The sequence below is a fragment of the Nyctibius grandis genome, chromosome 4 (genome assembly GCF_013368605.1).
Source record: "Nyctibius grandis isolate bNycGra1 chromosome 4, bNycGra1.pri, whole genome shotgun sequence".
NCBI lineage: Eukaryota > Metazoa > Chordata > Aves > Nyctibiiformes > Nyctibiidae > Nyctibius > Nyctibius grandis.
In genome coordinates this window covers 18,160,092-18,177,572 of record NC_090661.1, presented here as the reverse complement: position 1 = coordinate 18,177,572, position 17,481 = coordinate 18,160,092, and the positions used below count along the sequence as shown (strand labels likewise).

General features: G+C 56.8%; 1 protein-coding gene across 6 annotated transcripts in view; it reads right to left on the bottom strand.

The window, feature by feature from the left end:
* Positions 1-17,481, bottom strand: part of DUSP8 (dual specificity phosphatase 8) — a 42,003-nt gene that overhangs the window by 9,462 nt on the left and 15,060 nt on the right. For 3 of the 6 annotated variants that reach the window (XM_068398280.1, XM_068398283.1, XM_068398282.1), the window contains exon 3: positions 11,203-11,341. In XM_068398280.1, coding sequence (XP_068254381.1) covers positions 11,203-11,341 — 139 coding nt within the window. Of the gene's footprint in view, positions 1-1,689; positions 1,950-1,976; positions 2,435-11,202; positions 11,342-17,481 lie in introns of those variants that run through there. The other 3 variants (XM_068398286.1, XM_068398285.1, XM_068398284.1) reach the window with 3 other exon arrangements.

Genomic DNA, 17,481 nt, shown 5'->3' with positions numbered 1-17,481 from the left:
GGCAGGGCAGCGAGCCCGAGCATTCGGGTGAGCATCTCTGCGGCAGGTTGAACTGAAGGAAGGAAAGCGGAGGGGCCAGGCACGCTGCATGTCAATCCCCAGAGCCGCTGGGAAAATCCCTCTTTGCAAAATGCCATCTCCCTGGCTCTCGTGCTGGGTGGGAGCCTGTTGGTGCCGGGAGCTAAGCTGGGCGGCGTGATGAAACACTGCATATTGCCACCCTTACTCACTGTGCTCCAGGAAGCTCTGGGGCTTTGTCAGCGCTTCCCATTGCCTCGGACATTTCTGAGTTTCCCCCCTGCCTCCATCCTCACTGCTCCCTTCTCGGCGCTGTGGCCCCCTTTGCTTTTCCCCAGCCCTGCCAGTGATGCCCCGATGCGGGCAGCCCGCTTGCTTGCATGCCCTTCCCACCCACCCGGGTGAAATCCCGGTGCTCCCCACAGCCTGGCCAACTCGCCCTCTCTTGGCTAACGCTTTTTTACTTCCACTGCATTGGAGAGAGATGTCTGGTGCTCGCCTAGTCCCCTGTCCCCACTGTGTCCCCCTGCCCAGCCCCTGTGCTCTCCTCCAGCCCGGGTTTCACCCTCCCTTCACTCAGCACCAAATTTCATCACCCCACTGCTGGCTCCTTTTTTTTTTTCCAAGCAGTGGGGATGAGAAAGCCGATGAATCAGCCCTATTATGGATTCATGTGAATTCCCCGTTTCCCCAATGGTCACCCTGAACAGCCTCTGCCCATCTGCTGCTACATCACCCTGCTGCCTCCCAACCTGTGCCAGCCCCCCCGACCTCACAGGCTAGTCCCAGACCCCCATCCCGTTCTCCCAAGCACGTGGAAAACGCTCTTAAAAAAAAAGGAAAAGCGGCAGAAAGGAAGCCCTCCACCCACACAACCACGGACACACTCCCCAAGCTGCTGGGCTTGATTTTCCTCTGGTGACTGTGCCTGCTTTGGACCAGCCACACTCGTTCTAAGTAAAGAAAAATGTGTCATTTCCAGGAGTGACTTATTACTAATGACACCATCACTGGGTTATGTGCTTCATGCCACAAAAACCTGTCAAGCACTTTTAGCAGGCTCCCATTTTAAGTGGTGATGGAAGGGGAGTTTCTTGATTCAACCCTTCGATAATCTAGGTCATTCCAGGCTCGGCATATTTTTAAGGTGCTCCAGTTAATATACCCTTCCTCCGCTTGCCCTTTACCTGGCACTGGGGGGTGGAAACATTGCAAACCCCCTTTCTGAAAGAAATCCTCCCAAAGATGGGCAGGCAGCAACCGTGCTAGTGAAGCGAAATGGCTCCGCCGGGCAGCTGCCTGGATGCGGGCAGCAGTGCAGGGCTCTTTCAGCCGACTGCTGCTGGCGCACCTCGCCAACCTCGCTCATCCCTTGCCTACCACACACTCCCCTTTGCCCGGGGTGCCAACACCCGCGGCCTTGGTGACCCCTCCAAACCGGCACAGAGATGCTGGCGGCAGAGCCTGCCCTGTCTCCCGCAGCCTTCCTCCTTCCCTCCTCCTCCTCTGCTCCGCCAAGCTTGCCTGGATGGAGAAGGGGTTCACCCCGGGGACCTCGGAGCGGTTTTCCCCCCCCGGCCAGGCAGCCTCACCAGACCCCGCACCAGGTGGAAAGCTGCCTAACGCCGGTACCGCCGCGGATGTCCCTGCCTGCCTCAGGCAGCCCCTCACCTGCCCGAAGGAGCTGCCCCCTCCGTGCCGCTGCCCGCAGGACCAGGCCAGCTGCCTCCGCCAGCGCCTCCATACATCGCCCGTGGCTGGGAGCCCGGGATCGCTCCCCTCCGCTCGCCTCCATCTCCCCGCTCGCCAGCTCTTTGTATTGCCAGCCATCCCGCTCTGCTCCCCGGCAGCGGCTCGGCAAAGGTGATCTCGTCCCCCCGGGTAAAGCAGGGCTCTGAGCAGCCCCCTCTTCCCCCTCCGTCCCCATCGGAAGGAAAGGAGCCGGCCGGCTGACAAACCTCTCATGTCCCTGCTCTCCTTCATCCTCCGCACCCTTATTTTCAGCTTCATCTGCCCTTCGCGCATGTCTGTCCAGAACTGGTCCTCGGAGGGAGCAATCATTACATCCAGGGGCATCCAGGCTCGCAGGGGCTCCTCTCGCCTTAGCAAAACAACAGCTGGCAGGCAAACCAAATACTAAAAACCCCCCAAAAGCCCCCTCCGCGGCAGAGCACCACCAGCCTCCCCCACCTCCAGCCTTCAGGCTGACAAAATAAAAAGCATAGAAAGAATGGAGCGGGGTAGAGGGGGCCCGGCGTAGCGCCCTTGCTCCAGCCGCCCTCCTCCTCCTCCTCCTCCTCCTCCTCTCTCGCTCCCTGCGTGCGCGGCTCCCGCTCCAGCCCGAATGAGCTCAGCCCGTGAGCACCAACCCGGCTGATGCTCCCGCCGCCGTGCTCGCCGCACTGCCCATCGCTAACGGGTCAGGCATGCGGCCGCATTCCTTACTCAGCACACAGACACGCAGCACAGCGCCGGGCCCGACACACGCTTTGCTCCCTGCTTAAAGGCGCAACCGCGATTTTCTCACCCGCCCAAAGCTTCCCCCGCCCTCGCAGCGAGCAATGGCTGCACCACGCCGGATTTGGCCCCGCGGAGTTAATTTGGGGACAGGGACTTCGAAGGAGGATGCTGATGCCAACATCTCATTTCAGCACCAGCCAGGGCAGTGTGTGATCAAGCCCCTGCGCCCAAAGGGGGATGTGGACCCACTCTCCATCCCCGCTCCCTGCTGCAGCCCCGTCCTGCCCCCTCCCCACAGCTGCTCCTGGCCAGACCAACGTGCATCCCCTGGGGGATGTTTAACTCTGAACCCCAGCGCCAGGAAGGGCAATGCCACGATCTCCATTTCCCAATGGGGAAACTGAGGCACAAAAGATTAAATAACTTCTCTGGGGTTCTCTGCTGCAGGACAGAGCTGAGGACCAGACAGCAGGTCCCTAACCACCAGCTTCATCTTTGCTCTTGATGTCTCCACTGAAAGCATCACCCAGGAGGGATGCTCATCCTGGAGTGGTTTCAAACAGCTGGAGGCAAATGGGCCCCAGCAGCTGGCGGGGAAAGGGGCTGGTGCTGGGCTGCTCACACCTGCGCACAGCCTCATCGGCTGGAGTTATCTGCCTGGTCCCTGTGGAGAATGACCATAGTCTGGAGGAGATGCAGCCTCCACCAAAGCCTTCTCATATGCAGAAGACCAGCAAGAGGGGATATGTAGGAATGGGCTTTCCCGGTCCCGCTGGCATCTATCCATCAGCGGTGGCTTCTGAAGCAGGTTAGGGGTTGATGTGTTTTCTTCCTTGTCCTGGGGGAGAGAATTACTTGTGTCCCCCACTTCCCACTCACGGGACTCCTTAATACATCTCCACACAGCTCTTTACGAGTTTATTGGTCTGAGCCCAGGCCTCCAGAAACTCATTCAGGATTATAGCAAGCGGAGGAGTGAGCAGGGAGGGGGTGCATGTATTGTGCCTTTGAAAATCTGAAGCTTTATGGGCTGAAAAACCCCAGGCTGAGCCATATGTGAGTGACTTCAGTGTTTTTCCTTTGAATGACATCACATGAGATGAGGTCATTGGCATTAACTAAGTGCTCTCCCCTTCCCCCCACCCAAGTGGAGCCAGCCTCCTAACGAGCCTTGTTGTTGTAACAAATATGGTTTGATTATTATCAGATGTGGGTCAGAGGCTGGATAAAATTCAAAGCATGCTCCAGCTAGGCTGGAAGAGAGAGGAGCAGCCTTCCCCTAAGAGCTATGCTTGGGAAGTGGCTCCCACAGCAGCTCCCCAGGGAGTCTGTGGTCCCCCACATTTGCCACCTCCATCCCTACAAGGGAGGCTGCATGATGCTGGTGGCCAGTGCCAATGGCTCCCAGCAATGGAGGCGCCTCCATCTCCCACCACTGCTGCGCCAGCGGTGCTCTACCCACGCTGGTGGGCAATTCAGCTGCGACTGGCTCTGTCGGTTGTGCTTGGGACTCCGCTGGGGTGGAAAACATTACCCAGTCGTGCAGGGGCAGCGGCCAGCTGGCTGCTCTGTGCCAGCCAAAGGGGATGCTGCAGGAAGCACGTGGTGAATTAGGGGGTGCAATCATCAACCTGTCCCTGACCCAGCGGTCCACAAACCTGAATTTGCCTTCCCTCGCTGCCCTCTGGTTGCCTGACTCCTTCAGGCTTGCGACAGCCCTCGGCACAAGCTATTTTGGTCCTCGTAGGTTCCTTCAGGACGCATTTGGACCTAGTTTTCAGCTCAGGGCTGCAGCTAGGGAGCTGGGCACAACATCACCAAGCAGTTCTTGATGCAGGAGGCTCACTGGTGTCCTGTGTCTCTCTGACCCTCAGCAAAAGACACCCTCTTCCTCCATCAGTATGAGGTCCAGCCACATGGAGATGCTACCCGCAGCCACCATTCACCAGGCAGCGTCCTCCTCCCCATCTTCACCCCTTTGCCAGGACCAGGGTAGGGGTTGGGAACTCGTGCTGGGGGGCACTGGCAAGTAGACAGATGAAAGGCAACATCCATAGCACAGAGACACATCCCACGTATCACTCGCTGCCCCTTGGCCCCTTTCCCCAGGTGCTCCTCCTAGCCAGGCTGTCACCCATCCTGCCTCCAGCCCCTATTTAGGAGATGGAGGTGCATCATGTGGGGAGCGATGCCCAGCCTTGCTATCCCCGCTTTGCTCTCATCGCCACAGCGCTCACCGGCAAAAAACCTGCTGCAATGGGTCGGAGAGACTCATGCAACCCACCTGCAAGAGCAGGGAGCAGAAAGCCCCTGTTCAGCACCTTTATACCCATCACAACAGTACCTATAGCCTGGCACAAGCCCAGCTGGGCAGCAGCCAGCAGTTCTTCTCTCCACCCAGCGCCAGGACCTTACAATAGTTGCCAGCGCCAACCTCTTGCAAGCGTGTGGCGCGGGCCCGGGGAAAGGGGGAGGCAGGCGAGGGGAGGCAGGTTTCTCAAAAGGAAGGAAATCGTAACTGGGCAGCGGCTCCTGCCCATCAGGATCTCTTACTGGGGAGGTTGCCTTCCTCCTGTCAGCTTTCCAGAAATGAGAAACAAAATTACACAGTGGTTTTGTAAGTCTTGGCAACCTGAGGGCTGCTCTTCCGTAAGCCCCTTCTCCTCCGTCCCTCTCTGCCTTTGGCCCTTTCGCTCGCCTTTTCTGGGGCTGATGGTTAAAAACGTGGCTGGAGGGGGAGGGGAAGCTCCTCGGGGTAATTATAGAATCGGGAAAACAAGTTGTCTGACGACAGTGTTGCTAAATAGGGAGGTTTAGAGCATAGGTCTGGAATACAATCAGCTCGCACATACGTGACCTGGCTTAACCCCTCCCAGGGATGCAGCCACTGGTCCTGCTGGGGCCGAAACCCTCCAAAGCATCTCCTGGTCGTGGCAGAGGGTGGGAAGAGGGTACCTTACCCCACTGCCACGCCTTAGGCTGCGGAAACAGGGAGCAGTCCCTGGGACCACCACCAGGCTGGGGGGCTGGGGTTGGATGCCAGCACCCACTGGATGGGGGCTGGGGGGTGAGAAAACACAGTCCTGCCTTGGCCAAAGTGGTCCCAGACGGCTTTGCTGCAGGAAAGAAAGTAACTTCTTCGGTGCCATGGACCCAGCAATGTTTTGTGCAAGGGGGAGGGAGGTTCAGAGAGTTACCTAAATCCCCAAGACTGTAAAAATCACAAACCTTGGTGTTACCCTTTGAAGTCCAACTTCAAGTGGCTCAAGCCAATGCTGTGATTTTTAAAAAAGTGCCTCTCCCATTAGGCTGGCAATAGCGCCCTACCTCCATCCCTCTGAACAGTCAAAAGAAAAGCATCACCGCAGGTAATCCCCCTGCGCCCCACCACCAACAGCCTGACAAAAGCTGGGCATAACCCCCTCCATGGCACTTCTTACCCTTCTTCTGTTCCCAAGCATCATGTGGGCAGTTTGGAGATCAGCAACAACCAGGATCCCCGTTCACATTATTTGCAAAGCTGGTTCTTCAAAACTCCCAAATCTGAGAGAAGCAAGACACTACAAGTCCCATGTGAGCGCTCCTTCCCATCTCATGGCACCCCTGCACCCTCCTTACTCATATCCACACTCCTGCCAGCCGAGGATCTGTTTCTTCCGGTTCATCACAGTATGCTATGAGATGGAGACGTCCATGGGTGGGCAGAGGTGCTTGTAGGAGGTTCAGAGGTAATAATTAGACTTTAGAATAAAAACTTGTGGGTACATCTGATGGATTCATGCTAGTAAGTCCACAAGTGCTCTTAGACCTTGCAGTCTGGGGGTACCTGAAAGTGCCCTAACGCTTGACCTACGCGTGCATCTTCAGGCTTGTGTAGCAAGCCAAGGCTCTGCTGGAGTCAGAAGACAAAGTCCACCAGCTAGGGCATCCTGCACGTGCTGTGTCCCCAGGAGACACGCTCACACACCAAAGTCATCAGATGAAATCATGATGCTGTCCAGAGTGGGTGATGAGGAAGGTGACCATCAAATAACCAGCTGCAGTGGGGTCCTGCTTCCCCACTCCCATGAGACAGCTTCTGACTGACGACCGAAGTGTGGGTGTTCTGGGTATTTTCTTTCTTAAGTTTTAGATTTTTTTTTCTTACATTGGGTTTGTGAAGATGCCTCAATCCTAGTTCTGGATCCTCCTAAGCTTTTAGCTTCAGCATCAGCCATGACAAGTTTTGCAGATTCATTTGGATTTTTGCTGCCTTTCGGATGCACACCCTGTCTGCAGCTCCCGGGACTCCGACTAAAAGCAAGTCCCCTCTGCTCTGCCCTGCCTATGCGCTGCTTTTGCACCTGCCTAGCTCAGCTTTTTTCAAACATCTTCTCTTTCCCTCTAAAACAGCCCCAGCCCGATGTGTTTCAAGAGCAGCAGGCAGCAAGGGAGATGTGATGCTGGCATGCGGCCTCACACTAACAGCACACACAAAAGCAGCACGGTATTTTCAGCCAAGGATGCGCAAAGTCACATTCAGCTGCCCTGATGTTTAACCTCCTTTCAGAACTGTCTCTATTTTGAAAAAAAAAAAAGTAATACTTTTTCTTTTTTTTTTAATTAAAATCAGCTGTCCCTGAGTCCTTGTTTCTAAAATAATTCCAGCCAGTGCTGAACCCACTCCCGCCTGGGCAGCTCAAGTCAGCTCCTGCAATGGAAATCCCCTTTCCCTTTTCACTACTTCATTTTGTCCGCTCCGAAGTCACCTGCCTTTAGTAGATTCCCCCGAAATCCCCCAAATCTCAGCCCCCTCACGGCCACCACGCAATTACAACTCTCCCCAGCCATGCTGGCTAGTCATGGCACCACTGGGCTGGAGAGAACCTGGGTCACGGACAGCGCTGCTGAGGCCAGCCTGCACGCGGAGGAGGAGGATGGCGAGTGGAGAGCTGGGAGGGATTTCTTGCTGATGATATTGTTACATTCTTTCCGAATCCTGGGAGTAAACAGACGCTCCAAATTTAGAAAGAACAGGACTGGAAAATTTAAACATTCCTTGAAGAATTGGTACAAAGGGGGGGGGGGAGCTGAAGATGATCTCACAAGCGCTTCCGAGCCAGATGAAAAGCTCATGACTCAAGTTCAGAAAGCAAGCGAGGGGCCTGTTTCAGGTTGGCGCGCGATATCGCAATGATAAAGCTCGCCTCGCTCATGAAACCACAACGAAAAGAGCCTCTGCCGTGCAAGGGGGGTCCCAACCCCAGCGGTCCAGGCTGCGGGGACCACCGGTGCTGGCCACACCGCCACCCTGGTTTCATCTCTGGCTGGCACATGGCTTTGGGCACAGGAGAGAGGAGCCCAGCGCTCAGCCCAAGAACCAGGAGTAGGGATGGGATGATGCTCCTGAGCATCATCTGGACGAGCATCCCAAGCCCTTGCCTGTCACTTCTAGCCACTGAATGGGAGCGAAGGAAGATCTCCCCACCCTCTGCTGCAGCTGGACAAACGAAGAGGAGCTAGCAAAGCTCAGCACCCAGCAGCTCAGCACCATGCTACGGCTCTGGCCAGGCTCCAATACAAGAGCTGGCATGCGGGAGCCATCAGGGAGTGACGGAGCCAGACCGCTGCTGCTGCTGCTTCATAAACAGATAATGGCTGTTAATAAAAACCAAGCGGGAGTTTGCAAAGGGGAAGAAGACGGTGGGGGTGGGGGGGAAGGCAAAGTGAAAAAAAAAAAAGAAAAGCCAAAAAAAGAGAAAAAAATAACCAAAAAAAAAAGCAAAAAAGTGAGGTTTTGTGCTGAAGTAAACAAAGGTTAAAGAACAGTCAGGCTCCTGCAGGAATAGCAGAGCTGGGCCGGGAGGGATGGGGCATTACGTAATGCAGGAAAAATGTTGGCTCCATTCAGTTTTCCACCACTTCATGTGATGTCAGGAAAACCATATAAATCAACAGGCTTTCTGCTCCCACGGATGGAGGGCAGCAAGCAGCACTATTTATACTTACACAATTAAAAAAAAAAAAAAAGGGAAAAAAGAAGAGAAGCCGATGATTTCCAAGACTGGGAATAATTGACTCAGATTCCTCCTTCCCAGCCCCACTGGAATAGCTGCTTCTGGGCTGTTAACCCTTGAGGGGTCCCCACCTCCACTCTTGCCACCTCCAGCTCCCCTGTCCTTGACCATCAGCCTCCACCAGCTGCTTCAAGGGTCTGAAGGACGAGGGGTTGGAGGTGAGCAAGAATGGCCAAGCACGGCATTTGCACGAGATGGGGACACTGAGGCATGGATGAGCGTCACATCTGCTGGGGCTAAGGAAAGCTGGGGAGCACGGAGGGGCTCGGGAGGTTTTGAGGCTGCATAGGGCTGGCATACGGGTTTGGAGACCCTCAGGATGGGGTTCCCTGGGGTGCTGGCATCCCCTTAGGGACAGGCTGAGATTTTAGGGTAGGACCCTGAGATTTTGGCAGCCCTCGCCAGCCAGACTCCCTGCTGGCGTCACAAGCCACCTCCAGGCAGGACCCAAGCACCTCTTCTGGGACACAGGACGGGCTGGGGCAGGACAAGGTGCCTGAGCCTGGGTCATACAGAACGAGGGGTTAAACCCCACCAGGGCGAGGGGTCAGAATCGGGCCCAGCCCACACATTCCCCCTCAGACCTCCCAAGAGCTGCCTCTAAAAGAACCCGGCTGCTGCCCTGCTGCCCACACCTCAGGCAGGAGGAAGCTGTGCGTGTCGGCAAGCGTGCCCAGCCTCCCCCAGACGCGCTCCGCAGCCGCTTCCAGTCACGACTTCCATGTAAAACGCCGCCGCCATGACCCAGTGTTCTACATTTCGGTTCCTGTTTTTTCCACCCGCTGGCGGCCCGCATTCCCCATCAGGCCGTGGCCCTGCAGCGCTTTTAATTAGGAAGGTTTAAGCTTTGCTTGGCTCTTAGCACAGCCGCACCCTTGCTTGGGGGTCTGGGCTCCTGCAGCCCAGGGAGATGGAAATGGCCGCCCTGAAGATGGAGGATGCATGCACCCAAGTGGGGTGCAGGTTTGCTCGTGGGGGGCTCAGTGGTGGCGATGCTGATGGCCGGGGGGGTGGCATGCCACCGGTGCTCACCCAGCATGGGGCATGCCGTGCATGCGGCTGGGGTGCACTGGTACTACAGGGGTCCCCCAAGCCTCCCCTCGCCTTCCCAGGGAGGAGAAGGCTCTGGGGCCACCTCACCCAGCCCTGTCCCTGCCCCAGGAGGACTTGGGGGGTGGGAGTTCGCAGCCAGCGCACAGCTCGCCCAGCCCTGGGAACATGGCGGTGGGTTGGGGGGTGTCGGGGTCATACCGCGAAGGCTGTTTCCTGACCCATCCCGGTGACTAAGCAAGTTCCTTCCCAGATGTGACCGAATCCACCTTCTCCTTCTCCTGCACCATGTGCCAAGCCGTGCCCTTGTTTATGCCGCGATGACCTTGGCGCTGCAGGGCGGCTGCTGGGTCAGGCTGGGGACTGCCATAGCAAGCTCACAGCCACATCCTCCAGCACTGGCCTCAGCAGAGCTCCTGCAACCCGGGCCACATGAATTAGCTTTAACATGATTTTCTGTAGTCCCTGCTTGCTTTTGAAACCCTCGAACTGGGGGGTTTATTCCCGCTATTTCTCTGCTCTGTGGTCCCCATCACAATGCAGCTGCTCTAGTTCAACAGCACTTACCCATGTCTTGCACAGGCAAGGCTCCCTGAATACCCCTTGCTTGTGCCACCTTCCTCATCACAACTACCCCTTCCCAGGGTCTGTCACGCTGCTGGGTTTGCAGGGACAGCTGCTCCCTCCATCCCTGCGATGCCCTGGGGACACAGGTCGGCACCCTCTGCCTCAGCCCCAAAGCAGTACTCAATAGCCACAGGATGAGGACGGGCTTGGGGAACAGCGATGGTCCCCATCTCTGTGCTTCCCGCACTATCTAGGAGCCTGGCTGAGCTCAGTGGGACTGAGGGGCTGTGTGGGGCAGTGCTTGCCCACACCTCTGTGGGCAGAAAGCTCGGGGGTGGGCAGCCAGCCAGGTGGATGCCCGGCCATCCCAGCCATGGGGAATTAAAGGCAGCTTTAACTCTCCCTTTGGCAGATCGCTGCCTCTTTCTCCTCCTCGCCGCTGGGTTGGAGCATTTCATTCATCAGTCGCCTGTGTCCCATTTTGCTCTGCGGAAGGGCTGTAATTAGGGCAGCGTGTGTCTCCTCCCGCCTGTGTGCTTGCGCCCAGAAAGCATCATCTCCAGCAGACCCTGACTCACCCAGTGATGACCCTCTGCCCCTGTCCTCCTTCCCCCTCTCAGTACATCCATGGATCTCCTCTCCTCTCCTGCCCTCCCTTTAACAGCAGCGAGAGGTAGCAGAGTGCCCGAACTGGGTCTGGCCCTTGGCACGTTCAGCGGGGCTGATGCAGCGCAGTGATGGGGGAATGAAAGGCAGCTTTTGGGTGGCTGGATCCACGCCACCACGACCCCTCCGTACCCTCCTCTCTCATTCACCCTGGCTGGTGGGCACAGAGGCAGGGAGCTGGACGGTGCAAGGAACAAATGCATGGGGAGGTCTCAGGGATGCTAGTATGGGTCGAGCCTCCTTGGTCCACGTGCAAGGCTGCCCTCTGCCACCACAGCCACTGGTGGCCAGGAAAGCACGTCCAGATAGACACACATGGCCACAGCTCTGTAACTCCAGACCAAGGGCATGAGCGCCAGATGAAGTGTTAACCCAGGGCTCCTACCTGTGAGGATGGAGACGCTGTGGAAACAGCTGTCCAGCTTGCCCAGGAGGATGGAGAGGAAGCTGTCGGCAGCCAAGCCACTCACATCCCGTGTGCTCTGGTCGTAGACCACCACATCCTGGTGCTCCTCCGCCTCCACCTGCAGGGGAACAGCGAAACCCGGGTGTCAGAGAATTAGGCTGAGCGCCGAGGATGCTGCTGCCCACACCACCATGGGAAGCAAAGCTGAATTTAGCGGTCACACAAGCAGGAGACCCCAGCTCCACGCCATCCCCAAGAGCTGGCTTCACTCCCCAAATGAAGGGTCCAGCCAGGCTGGGACTCTGCTCCACAGCTACAAGTGAGTGTGTCAGTAAAGATGCCCATCAGAGCAGCCCCACCAACTGCAAGCACTTTTGAGCAGCCTACCCAAAATAGGGTAACTCCTCCCCATCGCCCACCCTCAGGTTGCCGTTACTTAACCGCATCCCAGAAGTCGCCGCGACTTCTTCTACCACCTCCTCCCCACCCAGCCTTTGCCCTCAGATACTCCTCTGCAGCCTGGCTGGTGTGACAGGGATTTGGGGGTGGTTCTGCAGGCAGGGGTGCGGCCAGCACTGCCCTTGTGCTGCGGCTGGAGCGAGTGGGGCTGGAGCAACAGTTCTTCAGGGCTCAGCCTGAAGACACTGTGCCCAGCACAGTAACACCTCTGTAGGCACTACCCCTCTGGAAGCTCAACCCAAACCTGCAGATCACCTCTGAGGGCGGAAGGAGAGAGAAAATATCTTCTTTAGCTCAGTGGATGTTCAGAGGGATGCTCTTTCTGCTGTTTGTAATGCTTGGTGGGGCTTGCACACTGCACAGATGTGCTGGGCTAGAGGGAAAGCAGCTCCTGGGCTGCTCTCATGTGACTTTACATGCCACAAACAGCACCCAACCCTGCTGCTGCTGCAGGGTCTCCGGGTCAGGTGAGATGGTGGGGTACCCCACATGCAGACAGCTGTCTGCAGGCAAGAGTCCCGCCACGCCTGGATTGCAGCAAGGGCACTCAAGGTGCAGCCAGCTGTTCCTACATCTACCTGAAGGTCTGTGCATGAAAAGAAGATAAAAATCCTTGCAGAGGCATGGCTCAGCACGTTCACTGATAGCCTGATGGATGGCATATGCCTGCCTTGCGAGCATCTGCCCTCCCAGCTGGCGGGGTAAGGCACATCCATCACACTGCGGGAGAAGGAGGAGGCAGCAGCAGGCAGGGAGGGAAGGTCTGCACCCCTGAGCCGCTCTCTCCTCTGGCTTGTGTTGGAGCTGCCCATTGCCCACCCCCTGCCCATCCCTTTTCGAAATCCCTTTAGAAGACCACTTGAACTAGGAACCACTCATGAACACCTTCCTCCTTTTGCTGTCCCATTCTCATGCCCTATCCTACCACCGGAACAGATTCGCTCCCTCCTTTTGCTGTCCCATTCTCATGCCCTATCCTACCACCGGAACAGATTCGCTCGGGGTTGCAGTCGATATTAATGCTGCTTTCACACCCTGCTGCAGGTGCTTCCCTGCTCAGCAACGTGAGCACCATCCAAATAAAACTGCAGGGCACACCGATTTAGCTGAGCTCATCACGTCTCCTCGCTGCAGTGGAAGGATGGCCCCGCACCAACAGAAATCCCCACCGGGGCACTGCACGTGGCTCTGCAATAGGAAGGGGGGAGCTCAAAGGAGCCGCCTGTCCTCAGCCCAGCACCGGGCACCAGAGAGCAAAAATGGCCCCACAGGTCAGGGGGATGACAGGAGGGATGAAAAGGCAGTGGCAGGACGAGAGGGAAGAGAAAAGGACGCGGGAATTTTAAAGTAAGACACTGAAAAATGACCAAAGCCACCTGGGTATAAGCCAGCTGAGGATCTACCCCAGCATTTCTTCCTCGGACATCCCTGAAGCAGGACTTTTGCAGGAGGACACCCCAAGTGCAGCTGGAGGGAAACACAGTGGCTGCTGGGATCCCGCCAGTCCTTAGCAGGGCCACTATCCCTTCAAGCCCCGCTAGCATGCCTTTAGCACGTCCTGAAAACCAAGTCCCCAGGCTAAAGCCCCACGCCAGCGAAAGCATCTCCCCTAAAAGCACAGTGAGGTAGGGACCGAGCTGCAGTGGGGCAGGAGCTCATCCCGGCTGCACGGTCCTGGCTAGGGTGGCTGCAAGGGAGACACCAGCTCTGGCCGAGCAGAATTATCCTACAATAGGATTTAGTGTTCCCTCCGCACGGGGCGGCTTTGTTTAGGCCATTACTGCAGGGTTGCTGAGCGACGGCAGAGATGTGCGACACAGTTTACATCTTATTAAAGTTATAAGGTTTCACTCAATGTAAATCCAAACAAGCGCTGGCCTCGCATGGCCTGGCTGCAGAAAATAAATACCCTGCTCGCTGGGATGAGGATGCCTGCAGGATGGTCCAGACAAGTCCTCATGGAGCACACCAGGAGCCCGCACCAGCATCCCGGCTCCTCGCCACAAAGGGAAATGAGAGGGAGATGTCTAATCAGGTCCGTGGGTCTCCCAGGAGTCTCACGCTCTCCTGATATGCAGGGGAAGGCACAGCCCCATCTCTGGCCGTAAACGTACGGAGGTTAAAAGCTAACCAGGGCAGAGGAGGAGGGTAAAGCTGAAGAGATGCTCAGGGCTGCATTCCTGCCTCTGCCAGGGGCTGGTGTAGGGTAGGGGCACGGCTGACAACAGAAGAGTCCCTCCGAGGAGCAGCACCTCCATGGTGGGAGCTCTCCCTTGGCGGTTGCCCATCACCCCAAGACTGCTGAAGTAACCAAACCCCCAGGCATCACTCTTCAGAAAGGGTCCCCAAATCCAGCCAGCAAGGGACAGCAGGGCCAAGGCACAGCAAGTCTTTTGGCCCCAAGTAGATGTTGAGTGGGGCTTGCAAATCCCTGAATGCCTTTGTAAAGCTGTTGGCCCACCCCAGTGCTGGAGGTGGCCCAGGGCACGTCCCCAAGGACAAACCTCCTTCCTGCCAGCATCTCAGCTGGGGGGGATGGCCAGCCTGGAGCAGGGACCACCCGGACAACAGCTCCAACCAAACCCAGCTGAGACCATCCATCGCCTTTGTGCTGAGCCCAGTGCTCCCTATCACGCTCCCCATCACCCTCCCCAGCTCTGTCAGGAGGTAACCCCCTTAGGGATATTTGGTCCAGGGCACTGGATGGTTCAACACAGTCTGGGTCCCTGCTCTGCCTCTCCACGGCTGCCAAGCAGGGACGGTGATGCTCTACAGGTGATCTGGGCTAAGATAAGAGCAAGCTATTCTTATTAGCTCAATTACTATCAACATCTCAGTCACATATTGTTTCAAAACACAGTGAATCACACCACTGAAATAACAGGGCTTCCATCAACAGAGAGAGCAGTCAGGCACATGGCTCAAAACTAAGCCCCGGCTTTCCCTCAAGCAAAACAGCTGCTTGCAGAGCCATGCTCCCAATGCAAATAAATAAATATTCCCATCACCCAGAGAGACCCTTGCCATGCCTCAAACCGCGGCTGTAGCTGCTCCAGAGATAGCTACATTTCAGGAAGCGAGAAGAGGTCGAGAGGTGGAAAGACTTTCCAGGGGGATCTTGAAGAAGTGAAATTTTCAACATTTCCCTCAAGAAATGCTAGTAAAAAACCCAAGCAGGAATTTCCCATAACCTCTGCCCCTGAAACAGCACCAAGGAGCTGAATTATTCCAGTTGTTATTGGAATTTAGTATTGGGAGAATTTATTATTGTTAGTATTGGGAGAAGGGTTCAAGAACAAAACCAGAGCAGTACATTGGTACCATTTTTGTGCAGACAGATACTATTGCTAATTGGGAAACAAACTGCTGCTGCAGTTTCCCAGCCAGGCACCATGGGAAGACGCACACACCCAGTGAGATGCGGTGCGCAATGGGGCTCAGGGAGCAGTGGCTTAGCTATGCCCACGATCGTAGACATATTTCATTGAAAAAACAAAGGGATTTTTATTTTCCCCATTTCTTTTTTCCCACCAAATGGTCCTTTCCTTGCACCAAAAAAAGCCAGGAGCTGCTGTTATCGCACAGCGTTGCTCTGAACCGTGGCATCCAGAAGCACCGTTAATGCTACCCTTCCTTAGCAGTGGTACGGAAAAGCGGGTGCGAGCACTGGGAAAAGAAAATTGGACAAATGCTCTCATCCCCGCTGCCTGCACACACACGGGAGGAGTGGGGCTGCCCAAAAGCTTTGCTCTGTATCAGCCCCTGCACCCTTCCCCAGAAGGCAATTGCTGCCCGGGGCATCGCCAAGCCGGGATGAGCAGGTCCAGCTCTCTTTGCACTGGGCAGGCGAGGAGGAGCGGGATGAGGTGGGGACTTGGGGCTGCCCTTTCCCTGCTGGGGCAGCCCCACGTTGCTGCCGGCTGCCTTTGTCTTGGCAGCCCTGGCCAGCCAAGAGCAGGAAAAGGGAGGAGGGCGGGAGGCCCGTCAGGAGGAATAATGGGGCCAGACAATCGCGCCACTGATGTCACCCTTCCTGCCATCTGCTCCCAACGCCAGCAGTACCCCTCGTCCCCCTGCCCTACTTCACCCCACCGCCTGCCCCAGCCCCGGTGCGGGGAGCCAGGGGCAGAGCAGGGCCGGAGGGGGTTGGCCACCGATGGCAGGTGGAGGCAGGGAAATGATACGGGGGTAAGGGAGGTCTAAACCAGCTTTCAGCATCCCCCCTCTGAGGGTCTGTGCACCTCTAGGCAGCAGAACTATATTGATTTCTGGGGGTCCCAAAATACGTCCATGACCCAAGTGGCTGCAATTGGAGGCGTGGGGTAAGGAGAAAGGGGGAGAGGAGAGTTTATCACCCCAAAATGCAAACTCACAGGTGTGTGAATGAAAAGGCTTGGACACTCTGAGCCACGGCCACCACCCCTGCCTTGTGCCAGATGAGAATACAGCTCTGACCCCCCCGGTGCCCCCCTGCAGCTTCCCAGGGCAAGTGGCTTAACCTCACAAGGGTGCTCTGAAGCTTAATTAATTCCCAGGCTGTGTGTGTGGGGACAGTCAGTGTTGGAGCAGCGAGTGCGGCAGGGGCTGCGCAGAGCAGCAGTGGGGGCACGCTGCCTCCTGCCTGCAGATGGCCAGGAGGGATTTCAGCCATACCAAAGGGAAAAGAAAGGAAAATAAAAGAGCTGTGGATTAAAACACGGTGGCAACGCCTCTTCTCTGCCCTGCTAGCGTCCCTGGTTGTAATCACATCCCCAGCTGGTACCTGAACCATTACGCAATGATCCAGGAGCAGGGAGGAGGCGATTGCTCCTTCTATGGGGACAGAGCAGGGACCGACAGGACAGACCAGCTGTCCCCTTTGGGAGCCACTGCTCCTCTGCGGCTGCCGAGCTGCAGGTTCGCAGGCGGACGGCATCAGCTGACGTTAACTCTTCCATGCTTCCCCCTTCCCCGTCATCCTCCTCTTCTTCCTTCCCCTTGCACATCGCTTTTGCTGCTGCTGCTGCTGCTGCTGCCGTTCCACGTGACAGCGGCCACTGCAGAGGTGACCCTCGCCAGGAGGAGGGCGGCCGCACCGCTCTTCCCTCCTAGCTTGCGAAAAACTGATTATTCTGCTTTATTCTCCCAGGGATTTGAGAGCAGCTAAAGCAGTTCGGGAATCAGTCTCTGCAATCCCCTCCAAATCGCCCAGCCCGGAGCATCACCGCTGCAGACTGGTGTGAGGCTGGGCCCCCCCCGCGCCACGAGCCCCCTTGATCCCAGCGCGGTGATGTCACCGGCAGCCAATGCGAATGGTGGTGGCTTTGCAGGGCCGGGGGCGGGGGGTGGGACACGCCGCAGATGGCTCCAGCTGGGTCCGGCATTTGATTAATCGCCTGAATTACCCTCGCTTTGCCATAAAATTACAAGGTGGGAGAGGGGGCCGGTAAAAGCGAGGTGGCGGGAGGGTGGGCTGCGATGGCAAACCACCCGCTGGCACCCACCGGCGCAGCCCTCCCACGGCATCGCAGTAGAGGGCAGGACCTGGCCGATGGCACCGCAGGGGCACCCGGCGCTCTTCTGGCCGGGGTTCCAGTCCAGCTCCGTGGCTCAGAGCCACCTCTATTATTTAACCAGGAGCGACAGAGAGAGGAGCCTGGGAGAGATAATATGCCATGACACCGGATAAGAGCTTCTGGCGTCACAGGGGAGGAGGATTACATGTCCCTGAATGGAGTTAGAGATGACAGAGGGGAGGGGAGGGGAAGAGTTTTTAGCAGGGGATTAAGCTTACAGCTCCAGGAAGGCTTTTTGGGGTTG